A 24460-nucleotide genomic window follows, 5' to 3' on the forward strand; every position below is an offset into this window, starting at 1 on the left:
ATTGCAGCAGACTTCACCCAGGCAGTTCGCAAAGAGTTGCCACATCCGACAGGCCCCTCTTTGTTCTCGGCGCCCCCTGTCCCCCTGCCCGCCACATCCCTCTTCCTTCTTGGCAGCCCCCCGCTGGGTACCTCTTTGTTAGGGTTGCTAACTTTGTTAGGGTTTCTCACTCCCAAATAACTGACAAAAGGTCAAAATAAGGGGCAAATTTCCAACAGCAATTCATTGACCAACTTGGCCATGGCTGGGTGAATGATGAGTTGGCCCGGGTGCTGGACTGCACACAAAGCCCAGCCGGCGGGCCAGCTGAGGAGCAACCCATCCAACTTATGAACCGATGATCGGCCGTGAGAAGGAGGGGTGGTGGTGTCGGCAGTAAGCGAACGTCCGAAGGTCGGAGAGCTGGCCGGGCTGCCGACAGACGGGGTCACGGGCGAGGAGCTGCTGCTGCACTCCATGGGCTGCACTACGTCGGGACGGGTGAGGCGGGGCCGGACGCAGCCTTCCGACAGTCCCCTCGACCCAAGTAGTAGCAGTCAAATACGAGACAAGGGTGGTCCCATATGGGACAAATGGGATGTCCCGGCTAACATGGAACAGTTGGCAACCCTACTCTTTGTTTTCTGTGGCTTCCGTGGGACAGGCCTTTCGGCCCCCCAAGCCTATGCTGCCTATTGATGATCCATTCACACTAGTTCTACGTTATCCCACTTTTGCATCCAATCCTTACACACTAAGGTCCATTTTGTAAAGGTCAACCAACCTACCAACCCCCAAGTCTTTGGGATGTGGGAGGAAACTGGAGCACCCATGCGGTCACACGAACCACCTGCAAACTCCACACAAACAGCACCCGTGGTCAGCATCGAATCCCGGTCTCTGGCGTTGTGAGACAGCGGCTCCACAGGTTGCGCCACCCAAATGTCATTCAAGGTCCTAGCTTAACTGCTCTTTAAAGCAGTGAGCAGAGCCTTCCAATGTTTATTCCCCAGGACTTGTGGATCCATCAGGGGATCTTAAAAGAAAGTGTCTGCAGATTGAGTGGAGGTGTTCCAATCTACAAAAATTCCCTGGATTCTGGAGAGGACCCAAGAAAAAAAACACAAATGTAGTAACATTTAAGCAAATTGTTGGCTAAAACACAAGGTACATAGTGGATCCGACAGCATCTGAGGGAATGGATAGGTGATGTTTTGAGTGGGGACATTTCTTCAGATTGATTGTAGTAAGGCAGAGAAAAAAGAGTGGGAGGCATGGAGATATGGAAGGGCATGATATATGCCTCATTGTCACCTTCCCCATAGCTAACAGTGATCCATTCTACATTTTCCTTGAGCTTTGTCAATCAATCAATCAATCAATCAAAGACTTTATTGTCATTCAGAAATACACCAATAAATGCAAGTCTGAACGAAATGTTGTTGCATCTGGTTCCCCGTGCAACATAAAATAACAAAAGGATAAAATAGATAAAAAGATAAAATGGATAAAAAGATAAAATAGATAATAGTGGCGGCACATTACATGGAATTCAAGAGTCTGATGGCTCGGGGGAAGAAGCTGTTGCAAAACCTGGCCGTTCTGCTCCTTATACTACGATATCTTTTGCCCGAGGGCAGCAGAATGAACAGTCCATGATGGAGATGTGTGGGGTTCTTTATAATACTGTTGGCCTTAGACAAGCAACGTTTGCACGCAATGTCCCCGATTGAAGGAAGAGAAGTCCCGATGATTTTTTGTCCCCTTCAATCACTCGTTTTCACACCTTACCATTCCATATCTCTATGTCTCCCTTGACTCTCAAGTCGAGAAGGGTCTCAACCCGAAACATCACCCAAACCTTCTATGCAGAGATGCTGCTTGTCCCACTAAGTTACTCCAGCATTGTGTCGATCTAGTCTGATTTGTCTACCTAACACCACAAGCAAAAGCTTTTCACTGTATCTCGGTACACATGACAATAACAAATCAGTATAGATACTAAAGTTAGGTTTAAAACAGGTGAATTTAAGATCAATCTGCTTAGCTGTAGATTTGTGGAATGGAGGGATTGGTGTATGAAAATGGATTGAGAAGGTAGGCTTCTGATCATTGGAGTTTAGACAAAGAGAGGTGATCTGAATGAAGATACTTGATTCTGATAGGAAAGCTGATAGGTTGTTTACCCCTGGGTGACACTGTGGCACAGACTGTGACTGTGCTGTTCCACAACCCAGAGGTCTGAATTGGATCATTTTCTTGTGTGGACTGTGTGGAATTTGGACTTTTTCTAGAATGCATTCCATTTGCCACTTGCCTTCAGGATCAAATATCTTTCAAGATCCACTGAAGGTAATCCTTGTCTCAGGAACATTTAGAGAGACAGAGATCACTGCTGCCTGGCAGATCATCCATAACTGAAGTCTTGGTCTGAAAGCAATCTTTTCCTTAATTGCCTAAATACGAGCACATTGAAGATTGTGGTGAATTTCTGTATCAAGAGGCGGCTCCTGAGATATGACACAAATGCTGGAGTAATTCAGCGGGACAGGCAGCATCTCTGGAGAGAAGGAATGGGTGATGCTTCGGGTCGAGACTGATGCCAGACCCTGTAATGCCCATCCTCACATATGTTTCAGTAAATAAGTCAACAAATATTTGGGAGTTCATACACAATTATTGCTTGCATGCTGCATCTTGACCACCGAGATTCATGCGCTTTTCAGTCTGAGCACAGTCACTTTTGGTGCAACTATTTGCCAGATTTGAAGACCTTACACAGTCACTCCAAAGAAAAAAAAAGATTCAAGCCTGTGTTCAAAGATTCGGTGAAGGAATGTGTAATTCCAACTGATTCCTGGGAATCCCTGCACCATGACATCCAGAAAATATCAAAGGACTGTTTGGGATAATATTGAGAACCTTGTCCATGCTTCAGATCTGCATAATAAAGCACAGCACCTTACAAAGGTCTGAAGAAGGGTTTTGACCCGAAACATTGCCTATTTCCTTCGCTCCATAGATGCTGCCTCACCCGCTGAGTTTCTCCAGCATTTTTGTCTACCTTCGATTTTCCAGCATCTGCAGTTCCTTCTTAAACACCTTACAAATTATATTCATTAGGCTGCCACTAGCTTTATTAGTCACATCAAAACCCACAAGACCCGAGTGATCGGCTTCGACTCTTGAAGGATTTTCCAAGATATATAAATAAAAGGTAGGCTGATTATTTGAATATTAATTGTTTATTATTTAAAACAGTAATTTTTTCAAGGATAATCTTTTTACGAAGAACTATGTTATTTTTTAAGTCTTTTGACGAACGATGTTCGGTAGATGACACTGGTCTGGAAAGGTACCTTGTTTACTGTTCAGGACTAAAGGGCATTCTTTTAGGAAGGAGAGGAGGAGAAATTTCTTCACACAGAGGGTGGTGAATCTGCGAAATTCTTTGCCACAGGAGGCTGTGGAGGCCGTCAGTGAATATTTTCACGGCAAAGATAGATTCTTGATTAGTACAGGTGTCAGAGGTTATGGGGAGAAGGCAGGAGAATGGGGTTAGGAGGGAATAATAGATCAGCCATGATTGAATGGTAGACTTGATGTGCTGAATGACCTAATTCTACTATTCCTTAAGACTTTATGGTTGCCATAAACATAGTAGGCCAAAGGAAAACAGACACAATGATTTAGTGGTCAGATCTTGCGCTCATAATTTTATAATTCACTATCTGAATAACTCAAGATAGAAATTAGTTGAATGCCCTGTTCGTTGAGTGTGAAAGATTGGTTTCCTCATAATCTGCTCATAATTTCTGTAAATTTCCATACAAAAGTCTAAGATATCTAAATATACAAAGGCAAGTCCAACTAAGGTAGATAGATGCCTTAAAGGTTATTCCATTATATATTTTACTTTAATCATTTTCTTTTGTGAATCGACTAGCTTGGTTAATGTTAAAGAACATGAGTATAATTTTTTTTATCTGTGTAGCAGATTATATCATATTCCAGAGTGTTAGTTATCTATTGAAATACAACACACTCGTACATATATATTTAACAAGATAAACGTCTTATGGAAATTATAGATAAAATACATGTTTACGTCTCAAGAAAAGTAAACCAGAAAGAGAAGTCTTATAAAGCCAATTAGTGGGATCTAAAGAAAATGCCTTATTACATAAATAGCAAAAATAATCTGCAATGAAAGAAACGTTATATGTGCTTAAAGCCGGGATATTACTTTTCAGCAGAGTCCTCTTCAAAGTACACCAAGAGATGTTTGTCTTTTGGAACATATTTTATATCCTCCACTTCACCACCCTGCTTGCTTGGTTTCTGAAAATGGATCTTCAGCTTGTCCTGCATTTCTTCTTCTTCCATTGTGCTCTTAATGTCTGATAGCAGCACAGATCTTTTGGAAACACCATTAAATACCTGAAAGAAGTCACAAAAAAAAAAATAGTAAAAGAGCAAGAGTTGTTGCACTGAGTGTACAGGATAATAGTTAAGGTCATGTCAATGAAATCCAGATTGTAAATCAATTCTGCATTTTTACTTTTTCAGGTAAGTTTCCCTCCAAATTAAATAATAGGTAAATGTAATCTGAGGAGTAACTTTTTCCACACAAAGGGTGGTTGGTATATGGAACAAGCTGCCAGAGGAGGTGGTTGAAGCAGGGACTATCCCAACATTTAAGAAACAGGTACATGGATAGGACAGGTCTGGAGGGATATGGACCAAATGCGGGCAGGTGGGACTAGTGTAGCTGGGACATGTTGTCCAGTGTGGTCAAGTTGGCTATATTAGGCTCTATCACACTTGATCTAAAGGATTTCTATTGCATTGCAATGGGTTTGAAGACACATACAGGACAAATTAGGTAACGAAACCGGATTTATTTTCTAAAAGGACGCGATTCAACCAAATTAACTTTAGGTTTTCATGGGCACCACGGTTATGAGTTCAATTTCATTTTATCAACTGAATTTAAAAGTAAGGATAAATGCAAAGAGATGAATGGAACTGAAGAAAAGTTAATTATGTTGAATATTAACCAATCAGTTGTAAGAATTAATCCGTGCCAATTGAAATCCAATAAATGTTAAACGCATGAGAGGAAGTGAATGCAATGTATCATTTTTATTGTGAATGAGTCTATATTTTTCTTTCATTGTAGTAATTTGTACTGACTATTCATTAAGTAAGTCTCCACTTGCCAACATACAGTATCTTTTGAGAAGCGTTCCTTCATCACAAAGCCAATTTGGCTTTAGATATCATTTACATGGGATAAAAGTTTGGGTGGTTTGATGGTGTATATGGTCATGGGATAGAGGTTCAAGTGGAGACAAATATAAACCAAAATTAATCTCTCTGATATTTAAAAAAATAATAATCTAATACTGTGATAACATAAGTTTTAGAATGGACTTTTTGAGTTAAGATACATGAAAGAAAAACAAAAATTTAGTTGCAACCAGAGGTTCTGCTAAAACTAAAAGTTAAGTAGAAGGCTTGGGGTACAACTTAATGGCAAGTTAACAACATGTTAACAACCATTCCAATTATTGCTCAATCAGTTCAGGAATGAAGTGTATGCACATCTCTAAAAATAGTTGTACAATTTACATTATTCACACATTTCCTTTAGTGAGCGAGAGGAAGACTCATAATCTGCACTCCAGCCCACTCACCCCATTCCATTTATAATTTACTGTATTTAGATATTAATAGCCCATTACATTTATCACAAGGTTAAGAATGGCAACTAAGAGTACATTAAGTGCTAATCATTTTCTGGCATTCAGATACTTAGTTTGCAGATTTTTAAATGTTTGATTAAAACAATTTCTCTTTGATATCTTCCCTATCCGTCATATTTTATCTCTATCTTTAATTCTATATACAGCTGGTTCCAATTCATTTGACATCTTCAATCTTATTTAGGAGATAGATTCTTGGTCTTGTCATCCGCTAAGGCCCAAGATGCCCTCACCAGATTCTTATTGGTCTGTGGTTCCAACATATTATGTTCCATAAAATATCAAGCTAAAATTGCAAGAAAACACCAAACAAAAGAGGCACATTGTGATATATCTTGATTCAGCAAATCTGGTCCAATGAATTCCAATTGGCCATCAATTACACTGCAACTTTGAGCGGGCATGTCATACAAATGACAACATGCATTATTCTCACCTGAAACTTCTTCAAGTAACTCCCCATTACAGGTTCAACTTTCAACCAACAAGTTGTTTTCCCATTTATTATTAGGGGGTATTTCTTCTGTTCTGCAATACGCTGAGCAACTGCAAAATAATGTTCATGGTATGAGAAATCTTTTGTCGTCTACATGTTGTATTAGTGTTCCCACAACCATGCTTCCAGTTCAAATACACACTCAAAAACATGAACTCTGTTTCTTTCTCAGCAGGAAATACAGAAAATGCTGGAAACAGTCAGCAGATAAGGGGCAGCACGGTAGAGTTGTTGCCTTATAGCGCCAGAGACCCGGGTTTGATCCTGACTACGGGTGCTTGTCTGTATGGAGTTTGTACGTTCTCCCCGTGACCTGCGTGGATTTTCTCCAGGAGCTCCAGTTTCCCACAATCCAAAGACGTACAGGTTTGTAAGCTAATTGGCTTGGTATTATTCTAAATTTCCCGTAGTGCATGTAGGATAAGGTTAGCATGCGGGGATCGCTGGTCGGCGTGGATTTGGTGGGCCGAGGAGCCTGTTTCCACTCTGTATCTCTAAGCTAAACTAAATAAGGCTACATCTGCGGATAGGGAAACGGTTAGCTTTCTGATTCAAGACCCTTGATCCAAAATTGTTCAACAAATCTATCCACTCAGTCTTCAATTCCAATCAATTGACTACATTGCATCTCAAATCAAGTTCTTCATACAAATGGCAACATGTCCAGTTCTGATGAAACAGAAAAAGTTAGCATGCAGTTACAGTTAGTTCACATGGAAATTGATTTAGGATCTACACTCTCTGGAGCTTAGGGGAGGTGAATGTATGGAAATAAACAATATTTTGAAGGGATTTCACAGGATTGATATGCAAGGATGTTTCGCCATAACTGAAGCATAATATTCCTATTTTTATACCGTTCATTCACAACCAACAATATTATTCTGGATTTACATGGATAGGATATATTTAGAGGGATTATGGGCCAAATGCAGGCAGGTCGGATTAGTATAGACTAGACGTGTTGGCAAGTTGGGCCGAAGTGCCTGTTTCTACACAGAAAGACTGTGACTTTCCACAACTCTAATATTTTTCTGTTCGATTTTCTAAGCGCTAAGGGCAGTGGGCAGGTGCGATAGACCTGCACGGGAAGGTAGACGCTCCCGCCCCCACGAGTCTCGGGCAGATGGGGCTCGTCAGCCTGGGAAGGCAGTCCAACTAGGAGACGGAAAACTCTGATTTAAAACCCCCACTGCCTTGTGGCCATATCCAGTCATGGAAAAGGCTCCAGGAGTAAACCTCACGAAAATCCGGAGTCGGTGCCCCTAAGGCAGTTCGTCGTTGTCTACAACTTCACTCTGGCAGCTCCTGCGACGGCGCTGGTGCCAAACTGTCACGGCCCTGCTGTTCCTTTGGATCAATCAGCGACGTGGAGAGGGGGGACGTGCTGCATGGGCAACAGCCTGTCCTCCATATGACATCGCCCAGGCTTGCATCCGACCAGGATGCATCACCCATGGTCAGTCATGACCGAGGGGGGCCTACTACTTATCAACTTACATTATGAGTCAATCAAATCATTCTGCAATTTTCTATTCTTTCAATGGTTTTTCTTAATGTATATTTGTTAATATGTAGTTTCACATTTTCTCCCATTATGTTCCTTTGCAAAACCTCTGCCCATTCACTCAACCTATCTGTATCCCCATGCAACCTCCTTGTGTCATCTACACAACTTTTTATCTATATTTGTGTCATCGTACATTCTTAAGAACCAATTCATAAGGTGTCTGGATATTGCTACGTTTCAATGTGATTTCCCAGAAAAAGTTAGTCAGATACTTCAGCTTTCATCTATGATTTAAACATTTTGGATTTATAGCAACACCAAACTTTCAGTTATAAAAGAAATAGTAACAGCAAAAAATATATATGTCCATATCCACATTCACCTCTCCTCATATACATTTCAATAAAGGGAATGCTGTGTATTTCCTGATGGTCATCTCACTTTAACTTCCACAGACAGGTGAAGATGAAAATGTTTCGCTTACCTCTTTTCTCCACAAACGTGATGATGGCAGTTCCAGAAGAGGCAGGGTATTCAATGCTCTCGACTTCCCCTCCTCCTAGACTAGACTTTGAAAAGCTTATTTCCAACTTATCCCTCATCTGTTCTGGAAGATTATTTGGAATCTCAGAAACCCTGATCTTCTTCATTGAGATGTTAAGATGGATCTAAAAGAATCAGTATAAAATTCTGCATTAGATTGTAAGATAAGGACGGTTAAAGTAGTTGACCTTAACACTGAACAATAATACATCGATAATTTTGCTTGTTATAGCAGAGTAAGAAAATTGCACGGGGGGGGAGGGGCGGGGAGAAGAGATGCACAATTACATAGAGAGAGATTCCAGCACAAGTTATGTGGAAATGTGATTTATAGAAGAACTCCAGGGCCCCAGGTCCTCATTTTCAAAACCTAGCCTGTAGACAAAGCTGATACAACTCCCTGGTTCATTGGGATGCAGGGATGCTGAAATCACAGGTAGGAATTGCTTTTGTGAATGCTGCCCAGGCCAACTATCAAACGGAACCCGAAGCATAGTACTGGCAGCAGGCAGGTAGTCAACAATAACCTAAAGGGAAAGTTCAAATAAACTTTTAAAAGAGAAAGCCACTCTCAGAGGATCGGAGGAACAAGAGAGACAGAATTAATGTCACATGTAAAATGTCACACAAAAGTTTTTATTGATCAAAGTTTAACATTACAATATTGTGATGGGTATATGAAATAAGCTGCCAGAGGAGGTCGTTGAGGCAGGTACAATAACAACATTTAAAAGACACTTGGACAGGTACACATATACAAAGGCTTTAGAGGGCTATGGATCAAATGCAGGCAAATGGGACTAGGATAGATGGGGCATCTTGATCGGCAAGGAAGAAATGGGACAAAGGACCCATTTCCATGCTGTATGACTCTATGGCTCTAATACCATTCTCAATATTCTATGTAAGATTCATTGCATTCACCTCAAATTGTTGCATTGTATCCGATGGGATTGATTGAGCTTTCACTTGTATTTTCTCAGATTGAAGGTCTATCTGATGTTTGGCAATTTTTAGAATCCTGGAAGCGACTTAAAAAAAAGCACAATGGGAATTAAATTAAAATATATCTCTTGAGCAGCTGCAAGTAACAGTCAAGAGATCGGAACCAAGCAGAGAAGAAAAGTATTATTCAAAGATCAAAACACTAACTGAATGATTTTTCCATTCATTATTCTGGTTCCATTTTGGTACAGACTACCTCTGTACCAATTATTTACATATCCTTGAAATTAAAAACTGGAACTAGTGCATGGAATTAAGAGTACTCAACAACGACATTAACACTAGGATGTTCCATTACATTGTATTCAGTGGTACGTTTGATAGTTGGTCAGGAAAAAATAACCAGATGTCTTAAATCTTCCTGGAACGCAGAGGTTCCTATGTTCAAGGAGCAGAATTAGCCCATTGAGCTTATCAGAGGAGGGGGGGTGTGTGTGTGTGTGTGTGTGTGTGTGTGTGTGTGTGTGTGTGTGTGTGTGTGTGTGTGTGTGTACACACTGAACTTTTTTTCCTCATTTATTATATTGCATACAGTGTACTATGTTTACATATTCTGTTGTGCTGCTGAAAGTAAGAATTTCATTGTTCTGTCTGGGACATATGACAATAATGGATGGTGAATCTGTTGAATTATTTGTAACAGAATGCTGTGGAGGCTAAATCAGTGGATATATTTAAGGTAGTGATAGATTCTTGATTAGTACGGGTATCAGAGGTTATGGGGAGAAGGCAGGAGAATGGGGTTAGGAGGAAGAGATAGATCAGCCATGATTGAAGGGCGGAGTAGACTTGATGGGCCGAATGGCCTAATTCTTCTTTCACTTATGATAATCTTGATTTGAAGTTCACTCCATCATTCAATCACGGCTTATCCGTCTTTCCCCATCTCAACCCCATTCTCCTGCCTTCTCCCCACAACCCCCGACACCCTTACTAATTAAAAATCTGTCAATCGCCATGTTAAAAAGTGTAGAACGTAGCGTTGCAGCTACAAAGTGCAGTTAAAAAAAAGTGCAAGAGCTGCAACGAGGTAGATTGGGAACAACATTGTAATAAATCATTGAGAGAAACCCAATTTAAAAAGTTAGACACTGAACTAAATAGCTTGACACGGTATCATAAAAGTACAGGTTCGGAGAGTAGCACCTGGTAGAATGAAAAAGCATTAAAGAAATACAGAACGGCAGGTTTGTGGAGGAAATGCAGAGACCCATTTCAAAAAATATATTTCTCCTCTGGTTACCATATTCTAATGGCTACCAGATTCTCTTCAAATAGATTCTCTTCAAAATAGATTGTTTTACAAGAAATTGTGAGTGTAGAATTGTATGTTTCCAGGTTTACCTTGTTCGTCTTCAAAAGTAATTAAGGTCTGTCCATTCTGAAGAACCACTGACATTTTCGGAAGGATGGTATAGATGCATTTTATATTCAGAAACTCATCCGACTCTTGGTCAACTGGCACACTTTGTTCAGACTTGATAAACTTAATATTCTTCTCTGGTAACTTTAACTTAATCTGTGTGCAGAAAATACCAACTTGAAAAGTGAAAATCCTAATTGGTGAAAAGAATCTCCAGCTTTTAATAATAACATTTAAAAGACATTTGGCCAGGTACCCTGTACATGGATAGGAAAGGTTTAGAGGAATGCGAACCAAACGCGGGCAGGGGAGACTAGTGTGGATGAGGCATCTTGGTCGGCAAGGGCAAGTTGGGCTGAAGGACCTGTTTCCAATGGGCTCAATGACTCCATTTCTAACATTCGCTCTACCGCCACCCTAATGCTACTCTTATCGCTTTACCTCCCCCCTCAACCAGCAGGAAATGCTACACTTGTCGCTTTACCTCCCCCCTCGACTCCATCCAAAGAGCCAAGCAGTCTTTCCAGGTAAGGCAGAGGCTCACCTGCACCTCCTCCACCGCTGAGTTTCTCCAGCTTTTTTGTCTACCTTCAATTTCTAACACCAGTTTCTTTTGCATCTAATAATAGATGCACATTCTCTCATTCACAGTTGTAAAAGGATACATGGATTGAAACTTAATCTCAATGATGAAATCATTTACAAATTTTACTGGCTAAAACAGGCATTGGTAGCCTTGTACCATAGACACAAAATGCTGGAGTAACTCAGCAGGACAGACAGCATCTCTGGAGTGAAGGAATGGGTGCTGCCTATCCCGCTGAGTTACTCCAGCATTTTGTGTCTATATTTGGTGCAGTTCCTTCCTACACATTGGTAGTCTTGCATATCTCAATGACAGCCTTAACACTTGTGCTGTAGTCAGCACCATCATCATAAATGAGCTGGCAACAGTTTTGCCTTGATTCGCAGAAAAACAGGTCGAGTAGGAATGAAAGGCCTAGGTCCACTGCATTCCTGGTGTCATTCGAGCATAATCTGAGCATTTGGCTGAGAATATCCTCCGAAATACCCAGCTGACTGATTCTTGAGCAAAATACAACACTGGCAAATGAAAGTTATGATTATAATAATTATATTTTCCTTGAAACAAAGGAGACCTTTGACGGCACTTTGACTTATGTTTGTCGGCACTGGACCTGCACTCGCTGGAGTTTAGAAGAATGAGGGGGGACCTCATTGAAACTTACCGAATAGTGAAAGGCTTGGATATAGTGGATGTGGAGAGGGTTTCCACTAGTGGGAGAGTCTAGGACTAGAGGTCATAGCCTCAGAATTAAAGGATGTTCCTTTAGGAAGGAGATGAGGAGGAATTTCTTTAGTCAGAGGGTGGTGAATCTGTGGAATTCTTTGCCAACGAAGGCTGTGGAGGTCCTGTCATCTTTCATCTAAACCCGTGCCCCATTTTCTCTCTCAGGTAAAATATTTAACTGCCCTATTTCACAGAATAGCTGGGAAATTATTCCTGATGTCCAGTATTGCTAAAAAAAAATATATATAGTCACTTAAAACCTGATAAGAACCATTTGTCGTGTCACATAGGGCACCATAAAACATGTTCTCAAGGTCAGATTTAGTTTAGTTTAGAGATTTAGAGATGCAGCCCACCGAGTCCATACCAAGCAACAATCACACATTCACACTAGTTCTATGTTATCCCAGTTTCGCATCTAGTGTGAATGTATTGCTTGGTGTGGACTCAGTGGGCTGAAGGGCATGTTTCCGTTCTGCGTCTAAATCTCAAAACTAAAGCAGATCTTTTATTTTATGTCTATCATCTACTTTATTTCTAACCATATGCCTTCACAGTAGAGGTTGGCGACCTAACCCGAGTCTGAATATATGTAAAATCAAGGCAGAAAATGTTGAAAACAGCAAGCCAGGCAGCAACTGTGGAAAGAGAAGTTGAGCTATTGTTTCAGAACGAAGACCTTTGTCAGCAACAGTAAAGAGAGAAAACAAGCTAGCTTTTCCTTCCTCTCCCTGAATATATGTTGTACGGTTATACAGAAACAGACTCGTTGGTCCATCATGTCCATGTTGAGCAGTAAGTACCCATCTCCATACTGATCCCACTTGGATTCAAGTGTTTGTCCAGACACTTTTTTTTAATGTTGTGAGCGTATCTGCTTCCTCAACCTTTTCAGGTAGTGAATTCCAGTTTACAAATGTCTTCCAGATGAACAATAATTTCTTGGCCCTTCATAATGTTGCAAAACTCTATATGGTCCACTGTCAGCCTCCACCGCTCCAGAGAAAGCAAACTCACCGTCCATTCTCTCCTCATAACAGAATATTCTATTGCAGTATTCAATGCTAAATCTCCGCACCCTCTTCAGTGAAATCACATATTTCAATAGAACTATAACAATCAGAACTGCACACAATACTATAGCTGTAATCCAACAAAAGTTCTACAAAGCTGCATTTTGACCTCCTTGCTCTTGTACTCTATGTCCCAGTTAATGAATGCAAATATCCCTTATACCTTCTTCACCACCTTATCTGTTTGTGTTGCATTCTTTATATATCCATAGAATTGTATGTTAAGGTCACTTTATTCTCCAATATTCTCTTGGACCCGACTTTTCATGGTGTATGTCCTTCCCTTTTGGACCTCCAAAAAATACATTACCATACACTAACCACAATTAAATGTATCTGCCATTGCTCTACCCTGATCAATATGACTCAGTAACCTAAGACTATCCCTCCCTACTAGCAACAACATCAGTTTCCATGCCATCTCCACACTTACTCATCATACATCATGTATTCATATCCAAATTCTTAATGTGTATGGCAAACAACAAGATCCGGGCACCAATTTCTATCCCACTGATCACAAGTTTCCAATAACAAAAGCAACACTCGACCATCACCCTCTGTCACCCATTGCTAAGCCAGCGATTTGGACAACTAACCTTGGAGCCCAGGATTCTAACCTGTTGGATCAGCCTTCCATACAGAACCTTGTCATGGATGGGTGTTGACTTCGGGTTTGAAATTAAAAAATATATAGTCCCTAAAGTTTGGGATTTACTTGGATTGGTGGTGATCAGGACTTATATTTAGCACCCAAACAGAAATCTATGGTTATTACATTACTACTTGTGAAGACCAAACTAGTATTATTTCATATATTGCAACAATGGTTACATTTTAAAAGCACTTCATTAGCTATGAAGAGGGATGTTAAAAGATACTAGATAGATCAAGGTCTTTCTTTAGTTCAACAATTCCCAGGCCACATTGGTTTTAGATTGACAACTACTGTGCTACAATCATCTTAACAAACAGAATTTCCGGAAGAGTAATGGTATCAGTTTCCTTTGCTCATCGATAGAAATGCCACTTTACCCTGAACTTGGTGCAAAGAGAGTCACAGAGATCTTCTTTTCTTTGGAGATCATTTTCAAGTTCAACTACTTGATCTTTTAGTTTGATACATTTTTGATTTTTTTCTCGAAGCATCTCCTGTTAAAAGAAAAGTATAAGTAATAACGCATGCTTTTCAAGTAAATCTTTCAAATTAAATATAATGATTTATGGGACACCTGCAAATAGAAAACAACCTTGGCCTCATTTAAAATTGACGTTTTACAAATGTGATCATCACACAATAGAAGGTAGACAAAAATGTTGGAGAAACTCAGCGGGTGAGGCAGCATCTATGGAACGAAGGAATAGGTGACGTTTCGTGTCGAGACCCTTCTTCGACCCAAAATGTCACCTATTCCTTCACTCCATTGATACTGCCTCACCCGCTGAGTTTCTCCAGAATTTTTGGCTACCTTCAATTTTTCCAGCATCTGCAGTTCTTTCTCAAACATCACACAATAGAGGTCATTATCATTAAGACAGACATAAATGAAAAAACTCTTGGGAGAGATCTGCCAGCAAGCAGCTCAAATTCACCTTTCACACTCTCTTCAGAACTTGGTCTATCTCCTTGTCCCTGGATGCATTCATCAGAGGGGTGTTCAGTTTCCATTACATTAACAAGACCTTTCTAACATAAGCATGCCTAGTGTCATTCTGCCTTGTTTCCATGTTTGACAACCTGGCTACCAAACAATGTTCTATATTTTAACTTACCTAATATTAGGCTCAAATCATATTTTAAACTAATATTACAGGTGATCTTATAGAGGTATACAAAATCATGAGAGAAATATGACATATGATGAAAGAATGGATCAACCGGGCTGAAATTCACTGGAATTTAGAAGGATGAGAGGGTATCTTATAGAAACATATAAAATTCTTAAGGGATTAGACACACTAGATGCAGGACATTTTTTCCCGATGTTGGAGGAGTCCAGAACCAGGGATCACAGTTTAAGAATAAGGAGCAGGCCATTTAGGACAGAGATGAAGAAAAACTTTCATCCAGGTAGTTGTGAATCTATGGAATTCTCTGCCACAAAAGGCAGCAGAGGCCAATTCACTGGATATTTTCAAGAGAGAGTTAGATTTAGCTCTTAGGGCTAACGGAATCAAGGGATATGGTGAGAGAGCAGGAACGGGGTACTGATTTTGGATGATCAACCATGATCATATTGTATGGCAGTGCTGGCTCGAAGGGCCGAAAGGCTTACTCCTGCACCTATTTTCTATGTTTCTATGAATAGATGAGGTAGACGTACTGAGTTTCTTGCCCAGAGTAGAGGAATTGAGAACCAGAGGACTTAGGTTTAATGTGAAAGATTTAATAGGAACCCGAAGGGTAACTTTTTCCACATAGAGGGCAGTGGGTGTAGGATTGAGCTGCCAGAGGAAGCAGGTGGGGCAGGTTTTATCGCAATGTTTAAGAAACATTTAGACAGGTTTAGTTTAGAGATACAGCGCAGAAACAAGCCCTTCGGCTCACCAGGTCTGTGCAGACAAGCATTCCCGGCACATTAACACTATCCTATGCACACTAGGGACAATTTACATTTTTACCAAGCCAATTTACCTACATACCTCTACATCTTTGGAGTGTGAGAGGAAACCGAAGATCTCGGAGACACCCCACGCAGGTCACAGTGAACTCTACCGCTGCGCCACCGTGCCTGCCCTCTAGAGGGCAGGTTTAGAGGGATATGGGCCGAACGCCGGCAGGTGAGATAAGTGTAGATGGGACTTGTTGGTTGTTGTGGGCAAGTTGAACCGAAAGGCCTGTTTCCACATTGTATGACTCTAATCGGGAATAGATTCAGAATGCTTCCCCAAAGGAAATAAATTGCACCAAAGCGACCCAAGGGGCAAACCCCCCATTCAGAGGGCAGTCCACTCCTGGAGGGAGCCCCAGAGGAAGCCACAGAAGTGGATACAACCACGACTTGTGGACAGATACACAGACAGTAACAGCCTAGAGGACGTGGGTGAATCGAAGCCAAATGGGACCAACCCTGCATTGTTGTTGCATGTATTTTGGATAGAGGACTAAAGAGAAAATAATTAACTTCCATGTCATTTAATTGTGTTCCAACGATGCCAGTTTTGTACAAAAGTTTCACATTGCCTTGTATTTGGCTCAAGTTACTCGTTCCAGCTAACCCAAAACGCCATGTTCTTCAGAGGTGCTGCCTAATACGCCGAGTTTCTCCAGCACTTTGTGCCTCTTTTTGCTGTATACATAATCCTGTGCAGCAGCTTCACCAGGTTGACACCTTGTTTTCAGATACAACCCAATGCTGCTCTTGGTATGGTCATCTATAACAACCGTTGAACCAAGGCTGGTCCCGCACTTTAAGGATTTACGGTAATGATAGAGTAATGGTTATGCTGAGCCTTGAGTCAATAGAATATTTATTTTCTTGCGATGGAATATAATTTTTATACTGCGGTTACCCCATAGTTTCTTATATATGCTTAGGGTAAAGCTACCAAATCTCTATTGAATCGATCTAATTTAGTGGGATAGTAGTATCATGTGGCATGATGCAAATATCCTTTTATAGTAGTATCATGCGACATGAAGCAAATATCCACGTTAAAACATGACTTTGGTTCTATAGAAAAGTGTGGTGACCATTGCTACCAGTGCACTCACAGACAGATGGATTGCTGAGAACACATTCAATCAAATGTATCCAAATTTATCAGGTAGCTATGTCCTTCAGTACTCGGCCAGCCTGATCAGCAACCAATACATTCATGGTGGTGGTCAGTGAAATCCTGCAATCAGAGTTCATCTTGTGCTTTCCTACACTCTGTGTTGCTATTGCATGTTTTTTTTTAGAAACATGCAACTGTGCCAATTCATCAGCTGGGGAATGTTAATCAGTACTCACCATAAAAGTTTTCAGGAATGGGTGCAAGATTGCAAAAAACTGATGAACACTGCCCAATCCATCACGGGTACTGACCTCCCCAACATCAAAGGGAACTACAGGAGTCGCTGTCTCAAAGAGGAGCCAGCAACAGCAGAGACTCACACAACCCTAGCCACACTCTTATTGCACTCCTGCCATCGGGAAGAAGGTATAAGAATTTGAAAACAATACCATCCAGGTTCAGGAGCAGCTTCTTTCTAACAGGCACACTATTAAACATATATATTATATAATGTTATATATATACACACATATATACATTATATAATGTTATATATATACACACACACATATACATTATATAATGTTATATATATACACACACACACACACATATATATATATATAATATGGATGTGTGTTTATATATATGTATGCATGTGTATACATATATATACACATACAAATAAATATTTATATATAGTGTGCTTATAGAGTACTATGTTTGGTACTTGTCCAAACAACATTCTGCCACCACTATAAGTCTATCAGATTGTAATGGTGTGTTGGAGAGATGTGGTTTGCCGGCTAAAAAACTTTTTCTGTGTGATCTTTTCTATCTCTAGCTTCATTAATCTATGCAACAATTCCCTCAATTTAGATCTCAGGTCTTTGTATTGGCAGCTAATACCTGCTTCATTACATAAGGAGTCACGAAATAATTAAATCGGAGTGAGCGATGCGGAGCTCCGGAGTGCTGTGACTGCCGACTTCAACACCGTGGAGCTGTGGTCTGCGGAGTTTCCAGCCGTGGGCGGCGCTGACACTGACATCGCTGAGCCTGGGATCTCTCGCCAAGGTCGACAGCGATGAATCTCCGCCCAGTTCGGCCTGTAGACTTCGGGAGCCGTGGACTCCGATAGGAAGCGGCCGATTCGGAGGCTCCGGCCGCTGAGAGTGTTCTTCCGTTCGAGAGCCTGAAAACATCGGGCGCCGTAGCAGCGTCAGGGGAGGCCTCAATAGGCTCCGACCACAGGTGAACAGAGGAAGAAACAGAACTTTGGTGCCCTTGTGGCTAAAGGGATCAGGGGGTATGGAGAGAAGGCAGGCACAGGATACTGAGTTGGATGATCAGCCATGATCATATTGAATGGCGTTGGAGGCTCAAAGGGCCGAATGACCTATTCCTGCACCTATTGTCTATGTTTCCTCACAGTGGGAAATGCTAATTCCACTGTGGGGGGGATGTTTTTTATGTTTTATGTTAAATTCTAAAGTGTGGTGTTTATCTTATTTGTGTGCTGCATGGTAACTCACATTTCACTGCACCAATTGGTGTATGTGACAATAAATGTCCTTTGTCCTTTATCAAGATTCCCCACTTCTTCCCTTATAATGTAAGGAAGTGAATGAGGAAACAACTGAAGAGGATATGGCCTGAGACGCTGTTTTAAGAACTATACACTGAGATGCTTTATCTACACTAACCGCAGCCATCGTCATCTGCTTGGCATAATGACATGAAAGTTTTTTTAAATCCTGTGGTACGGAACCCTCTCTAGGAGAAAATTCAGACTTTGTATATGCATTTTTTACCTAATAATTGTGTGGAAAAAAACCCAATATATTCAAATATCACTTTTTACCTCACAGGACTTCACTCCCTTCAGGAATTCATCTTTGTAGTTGTCCCGCTCACTATTCAGCTTGCAAAGATGATTAGTAGCTTGCTTCCTCTCATCTTCTGCATCCGACTTTTTACAAATTAGGTCAGAATTTTCCTTTTCTAGTTTCAATATGTCCATCTAATCAAAAAGACCAAACATTGGATAAGAGAACATGAATCCATCAGTGAAATAACAGTGAAAAAAATCCTCTCTCCAGGCAAAAGGAAAAGGACTTTACCTGGAAACATCTACACACGTTTTTAATCCTCCAGGTTAGATTTCAGCTCCAATGCTTCCTGAAAATGCTGCAGGGAGAGATTGGCCAGGCTAGGACTTTATTCTATGGATCACAGGAGACTGAGGGATGATCTTAGAGGTGCATCCAATTATGAGGGGAACAGATAGCGTGAACCCATCCAAGGAAACACACATGAAAATCAGGGTGGAGAGCAAAAACGGAATCACAGAGAGAAAATATTATAGCACATGAGTGGGTGGGGGGGGGGGGGGGGGGGGGGGGGGGGGGGGGGGGGGGGGGTTGAGGGAAGATAATATTAAATATATTATAGAGATAAAAATATTTATTGATTGTAAACTGCTGACAGTAAAGGACAAGAAAATGCCTTGTTTATCACTGACAAAAAATTCTGTCACCAGGATAGATTTCATAGGATACATGGGAGTCTTCTAAGAATCGTCGGTATGCAGTCAGCAGCTGCTGAAGCAAGTTTGCCAATGAAAAGCAAATTCCTTGGAATACATTCTACCTGATAACTGTCTGCCACATTGAACCATATGGAGAGTGAACGGTACCAACTTTTCAGCTAAAGGCCAGCTGTGAGCAATGCAAAACTGCAGTCACACAAGAGCACAACTTGGCACAGAAGAAACAAGAAAGTATAGAAAATTGAAGAAAATAACTTTCTAAGATGGATAATTGAGGGCTTTTGATTAATCCTATTAAGTCAAGAAGAAGCTCAATAAACCAGCCAGACATCAGTATGATTTGGTTCAGCGTATGTCTCAACAGTGACATTACTTTAATTACTAAATAATATATTTTGGGGGAAATTTCCTCACCAATATGGTTTGCAGTTGAATCTTTGGAAAGGTTCATTAATCATTTATGAAATGTCATTTATTCTACTGGAGAATATCAAACATATACGTGATTCTAAAGTGACCTTCCAACCCTTAGTTTATGGCCAATGGCTTTGAAAGCATTTTCTTGTCACTGTATGCTGATCAATCCAAATCCACAAAACCAGCATCTGCAGTTCCTTCCTACTCATTTCATCTGCTCCACAGAGAAATATCCTCAAGGTATGCCTACTTTGAAGAAGTTCTCCTCCTCTCTCTGACGAGAGTTCTGCAACATACTCTCACGCAGCTCCCCCTCTGTCTGAAGAAGGGTGTTGACCAGAAACATCACCCATTCCTTCTATCCAGAGATGCTGCCTGTCCCGCCGAGTTCCTCTAGCATTTTGTGTCTATCTTCGGTGTAAACCAGTGTCTGCAGTACCATCTTACACGAGACATATCTATCCACAGGATTAAGTTAAAATAACTGATAGAAGATATGCTGTACCTGCCATTTCTCTAATTCTTCCCTCGCTTGGCAAATTGCTTCTGAAATAAGGCTAGTGTCGTTGTTCTCACTACCATTTTCAATCGCAGTGATTTCCTGAAAGGACAACAAAGGAAACACTGGTGAGAGACCTGGTGCCAGAAAATGTGGTTGAGGCAGGTACTGTCACAACATTTAAAAGACATTTCAAGTTCAAGTGCGTTTATTGTCATGTGTCCCTGATAGGACAATGAAATTCTTGCTTTGCTTCAGCACACAGAACATAGTAGGCATTTACTACAAAACAGGTCAGTGTGTCCATATACCATTATATAAATATATACATACACATGAATAAATAAACTGATAAAGTGTTGGACAGGTACATGGATCAGAAAGGTTTAGAATGATATGGGCCAAACGCGAGCAGGTGGAAATAATGTAGTTGGGCCGTCTTGGGCACAGAGCAAGGCAAGTTGGGCCGAAAGGCCTGTTGCCATGCCGTATGACTCTATTAGACATAAAACATTTAGGCAGCCTATAGACCAGGCAGCACATGCAGACTGAATAACACAATTAACATCTCAAAATAAACCATCTTTTGTCCAGGCATGATTGAGGCAAAGCAGATAAAAGTAAACTCAAGATAGCCACCTTGTACTGGCCGACCCATGGACGTGGAATCAGGGGCAAAAAAAGTTGCTGCTGGAGAAAGTCAACAGATTGGGGGTGGGGAGGGGGGAGGGGGTTGGGGGGGGGAGAGTGTGTGTGTGTCTGTGTGTCTGTGTCTGTGTGCCCGCACCTGTGTGCGCGCCTGTGTGTGTGTGCGCCAGCGCGTGTACGCAAGTGTGCCTGTGTCTAATGGAAAGCTAGAGGATTGGGTAACTTTTAAAGAGCAACAGAAGATAACTAAAAAGGCAATACAGGGAGAAAAGATGAGATACGAAGGTATGCTAGCCAAGAATATAAAGGAAGATAGTAAAATCTTCTTTAGGTATGTGAAGAGGAAAAAATTAGTTAAGACCAAAATTGGACCCTTGAAGACTGAAAAGGGCAAATTTATTATGGGGAACAAGGAAATGGCAGACGAGTTGAACATGTACTTTGGATCCGTCTTCACTAGGAGGACACAAACAATCTTCCTGATGTACTAGTAGCCAGAGGATCTAGGGTGACGGAGGAACTGAAGGAAATTCACATTAGGCAGGAAATGGTGCTGGGTAGACTGATGGGACTGAAGGCTGATAAATCCCCAGGGCCTGATGGTCTGCATCTCAGGGTACTTAAGGAAGTGGCTCTATAAATCGTGGACGCATTGGGGATCATTTTCCAATGTTCAATAGATTCAGGATCAGTTACTGTGGATTGGAGGGTAGCTAATGTTATCCCACTTTTTGAGAAAGGCAGGAGAGAGAAAACAGGGAATTATAGACCAGTTAACCTGACATCAGTGGTGGGGAAGATGCTGGAGTCAATTATAAAAGACGAAATAGCGGCACACTTGGATAGCAGTAGCAGGATCGGTCCGAGTCAGCATGGATTTATGTAGGGGAAATCATGCTTGACTAATCTTCTGGAATTTTTTGAGGATGTAACTAGGAAAATGGACAAGGGAGAGCCAGTAGATGTAGTGTACCTGGACTTTCAGAAAGCATTTGATAAGGTCCCACATAGGAAATTAGTGGGCAAAATTAGAGCACATGGTATTGGGGGTAGGGTGCTGACATGGATAGAAAATTGGTTGGCAGACAGGAGGCAAAGAGTAGGGATGAACAGGTCCCTTTCAGAATGGCAGGCAGTGACTAGAGAGGTACCGTAAGGCTTGGTGCTGGGACAGCAGCTATTTACAATATATATGAATGATTTAGATGAACGGATTGTGGGACATTAACAAATTTGCAGATGATACAAAGCTGGGTGGCAGTGTGAACTGTGAGGAGGATGCTATGAGGATGCAGGGTGACTTGGACACTTTGGGTGAGTGGGTAGGTGCATGGCAGGTGCAGTTTAATGTGGATAAATGTGAGGTTATCCACTTTGTTGTCAAAAACAGGAATGCAGATTACTATCTAAATGGTGTCAAGTTGGGAAAAGTGGAAGTACAACGAGATCTGGGGGTCCTTGTTCATCAGTCACTGAAAGTAAGCATGCAGGTACAGCAGGCAGTGAAGAAAGCGAATGGCATGTTGGCCTTCATAACAAGAGGAGTTGAGTATAGGAGCAATTAGGTCCTTCTGCTGTTGTACAGGGCCCCAATGAGACCACACCTGGGGTATTGTGTGCAGTTTTGGTCTCCAAATTTGAGGAAGGACATTCTTGCTATTGAGGGAGTGCAGCATAGATTCACAAGTTTAATTCCAGTGATGGCAGGACTGTCATATGTTGATAGAATGGAGCGGCTGGGCTTGTATACTCTGGAATTTAGAAGGATGGGAGGGAATCTTATTGAAACATATAAGATTTTTAAGGGTTTGGACACGCTAGAGGCAGGAAACATGTTCCTGATGTTGGGGGAATCCGGGGCCACAGTTTAAGAATAAGGGGTAAGCTATTTAAGAATAAGGGGTAAGATGAGGAAATACTTTTTCACACAGAGAGTGGTGGGTCTGTGGAATTCTTTGCCTCAGAGGGCGGTGGAGGCCAGTTCTCTGGATACTTTCAAGAGAGATTTAGATAGCACTCTTAAAGATAGTGGAGTCAAGGGATATGGGGAGAAGGCAGGAACGGGGTGCTGATTGTGGATGATCAGCCATGGTCACATTGAATGGCGGTGCTGGCTCAAAGGGCCGAATGGCCTACTCCTTCACCTATTGTCTGAACTCTTGATTTTATGCTCAAACTTGATCTACCCAAGCCCTGCAAAGTTTTGGTGCTTTGGTTTAACATTTCACGCAGACATTTAATGTAGTAATTTATTGAATATCATACTTACAAAACTTAAGCAACTTTCATCAGATAGTGGCTGGGGTTCGTTATCCTGATCCATACCTTGTTTCAAAGAAAAAGACCAACATTAACATACATAAATAATATCTGAGCTCCACATTAAAAAAAAACGATGGTAATGTGATATATTTGTGCATCCGAGATGAAATGTATTACTAGAATGGGTCGTGCAATAATGCATTTCTTGTCTGCGGTTTCCTTCAAATTGTACCTAGATTTAAAGGGATCAAACTATCTGTCAGGTTGGAATCAGGCTGGATGGTTGTCTATTAACGGACAACGATGAACGGCCTCAGGTGGACCGTGAAGACCAGGCCAGAACCGAGTGAGGCCCGGACTGCGTTGGATCTGACAAGTCTCCAAGCTTTCATGTCTCGAAAGGAACTGCAGATACTGATACATACCGGAGATAGTCACAAAGTGCTGGAGTAACTTGGCGGGTCAGGCTGCATCTCTGAAGGAAAAGGGAGCCCTCTTCAGACTGACCCGAAACATCACGCATCCTTTTTCTCCAGAGATGCTGCCTGACCCGCTGAGTTTGTGTCGATCTCCAAGGTTTCATGCTTGCTGGCCTAGGCTTGATGAAACTTCTGGCCAGATGAGTTAACTAACACCGAACTAATCTTGGTATTACTTGACAATACATTTTAATCGGAAACATAGATATGCCCGAATAACATGGCGAAACACCATTAAATTCCAATCATCTTATAACCCGGAAACAGTGCGATATGATTGTAGAAAACATACAGAAAGGCGCTGTACTGTTGAAAGCGAGTTATCCCGATGTCTTGTTTTAATAGACAGAGACTCTAAGTATTAAAACATTTAACACCATTGCAATGACTCGTGTTAATCCGAATATATTGTCAGGAAACAATGAATCGTGACCTTATCGTTCTGCAACACCGGTCAATGTTTTCAAAATCCCAGCAATAGTCGGTGTCCTGACTAATTCGTTTCCTTACTCTCGTCTGTAGGTTCTTGGGGCTGAGCTATTCGAGAGAATTCCGATCACAGAACTCCCATTTAATCCACACAGCTGTCGGCTGTTTGAAATAACTTGAAAACAAATTTTCACTTTCACTTTCTCTACGCGTTACTGAAAGTCACCTGACTGAGTTGAAGTGGTTTTTTTTTAAAACAAGAAAACAAGCCGGTGCGCTATGTTTACATGACACGCTCAGCAAATTCTGATGAAGTGAGTCTGTCCAGGGGTTATTTTTTTGCGAGAGAATTGGAATATTAGGTTTCATGTTTTTTTGAGGTGAACATTCATTACCGGGGTGGGGA

The 24460-nt window shown here is 41.3% G+C and overlaps 1 protein-coding gene across 3 annotated transcripts; it reads right to left on the bottom strand.

Moving 5' to 3' along the window:
• Positions 1-2666: 2666 nt before the first annotated feature.
• nmi (N-myc and STAT interactor) lies at positions 2667-24276 on the bottom strand. Of its 3 annotated transcripts, none has more exons than XM_033024743.1 (10): positions 24059-24276; positions 23154-23209; positions 20243-20338; positions 18634-18792; positions 14085-14201; positions 10646-10820; positions 9221-9327; positions 8238-8421; positions 6184-6293; positions 2667-4419 (listed from the first exon to the last, which is right to left on the bottom strand). In XM_033024743.1, the coding sequence occupies exons 2-10, from the start codon at positions 23205-23207 to the stop codon at positions 4222-4224; spliced, it is 1200 nt and encodes a 399-aa protein (XP_032880634.1). In that variant the 5' UTR covers positions 23208-23209; positions 24059-24276; the 3' UTR covers positions 2667-4221. The 3 variants fall into 3 exon arrangements, with proteins under 3 accessions (XP_032880634.1, XP_032880635.1, XP_032880636.1); XM_033024744.1 differs by having other exon boundaries at positions 24136-24270; XM_033024745.1 differs by lacking the exon at positions 24059-24276 and adding an exon at positions 23918-23976.
• Between the last annotated feature and the right edge of the window lie 184 nt (positions 24277-24460).

This window comes from Amblyraja radiata, chromosome 7, assembly GCF_010909765.2.
Source record: "Amblyraja radiata isolate CabotCenter1 chromosome 7, sAmbRad1.1.pri, whole genome shotgun sequence".
NCBI classification, from domain to species: domain Eukaryota; kingdom Metazoa; phylum Chordata; class Chondrichthyes; order Rajiformes; family Rajidae; genus Amblyraja; species Amblyraja radiata.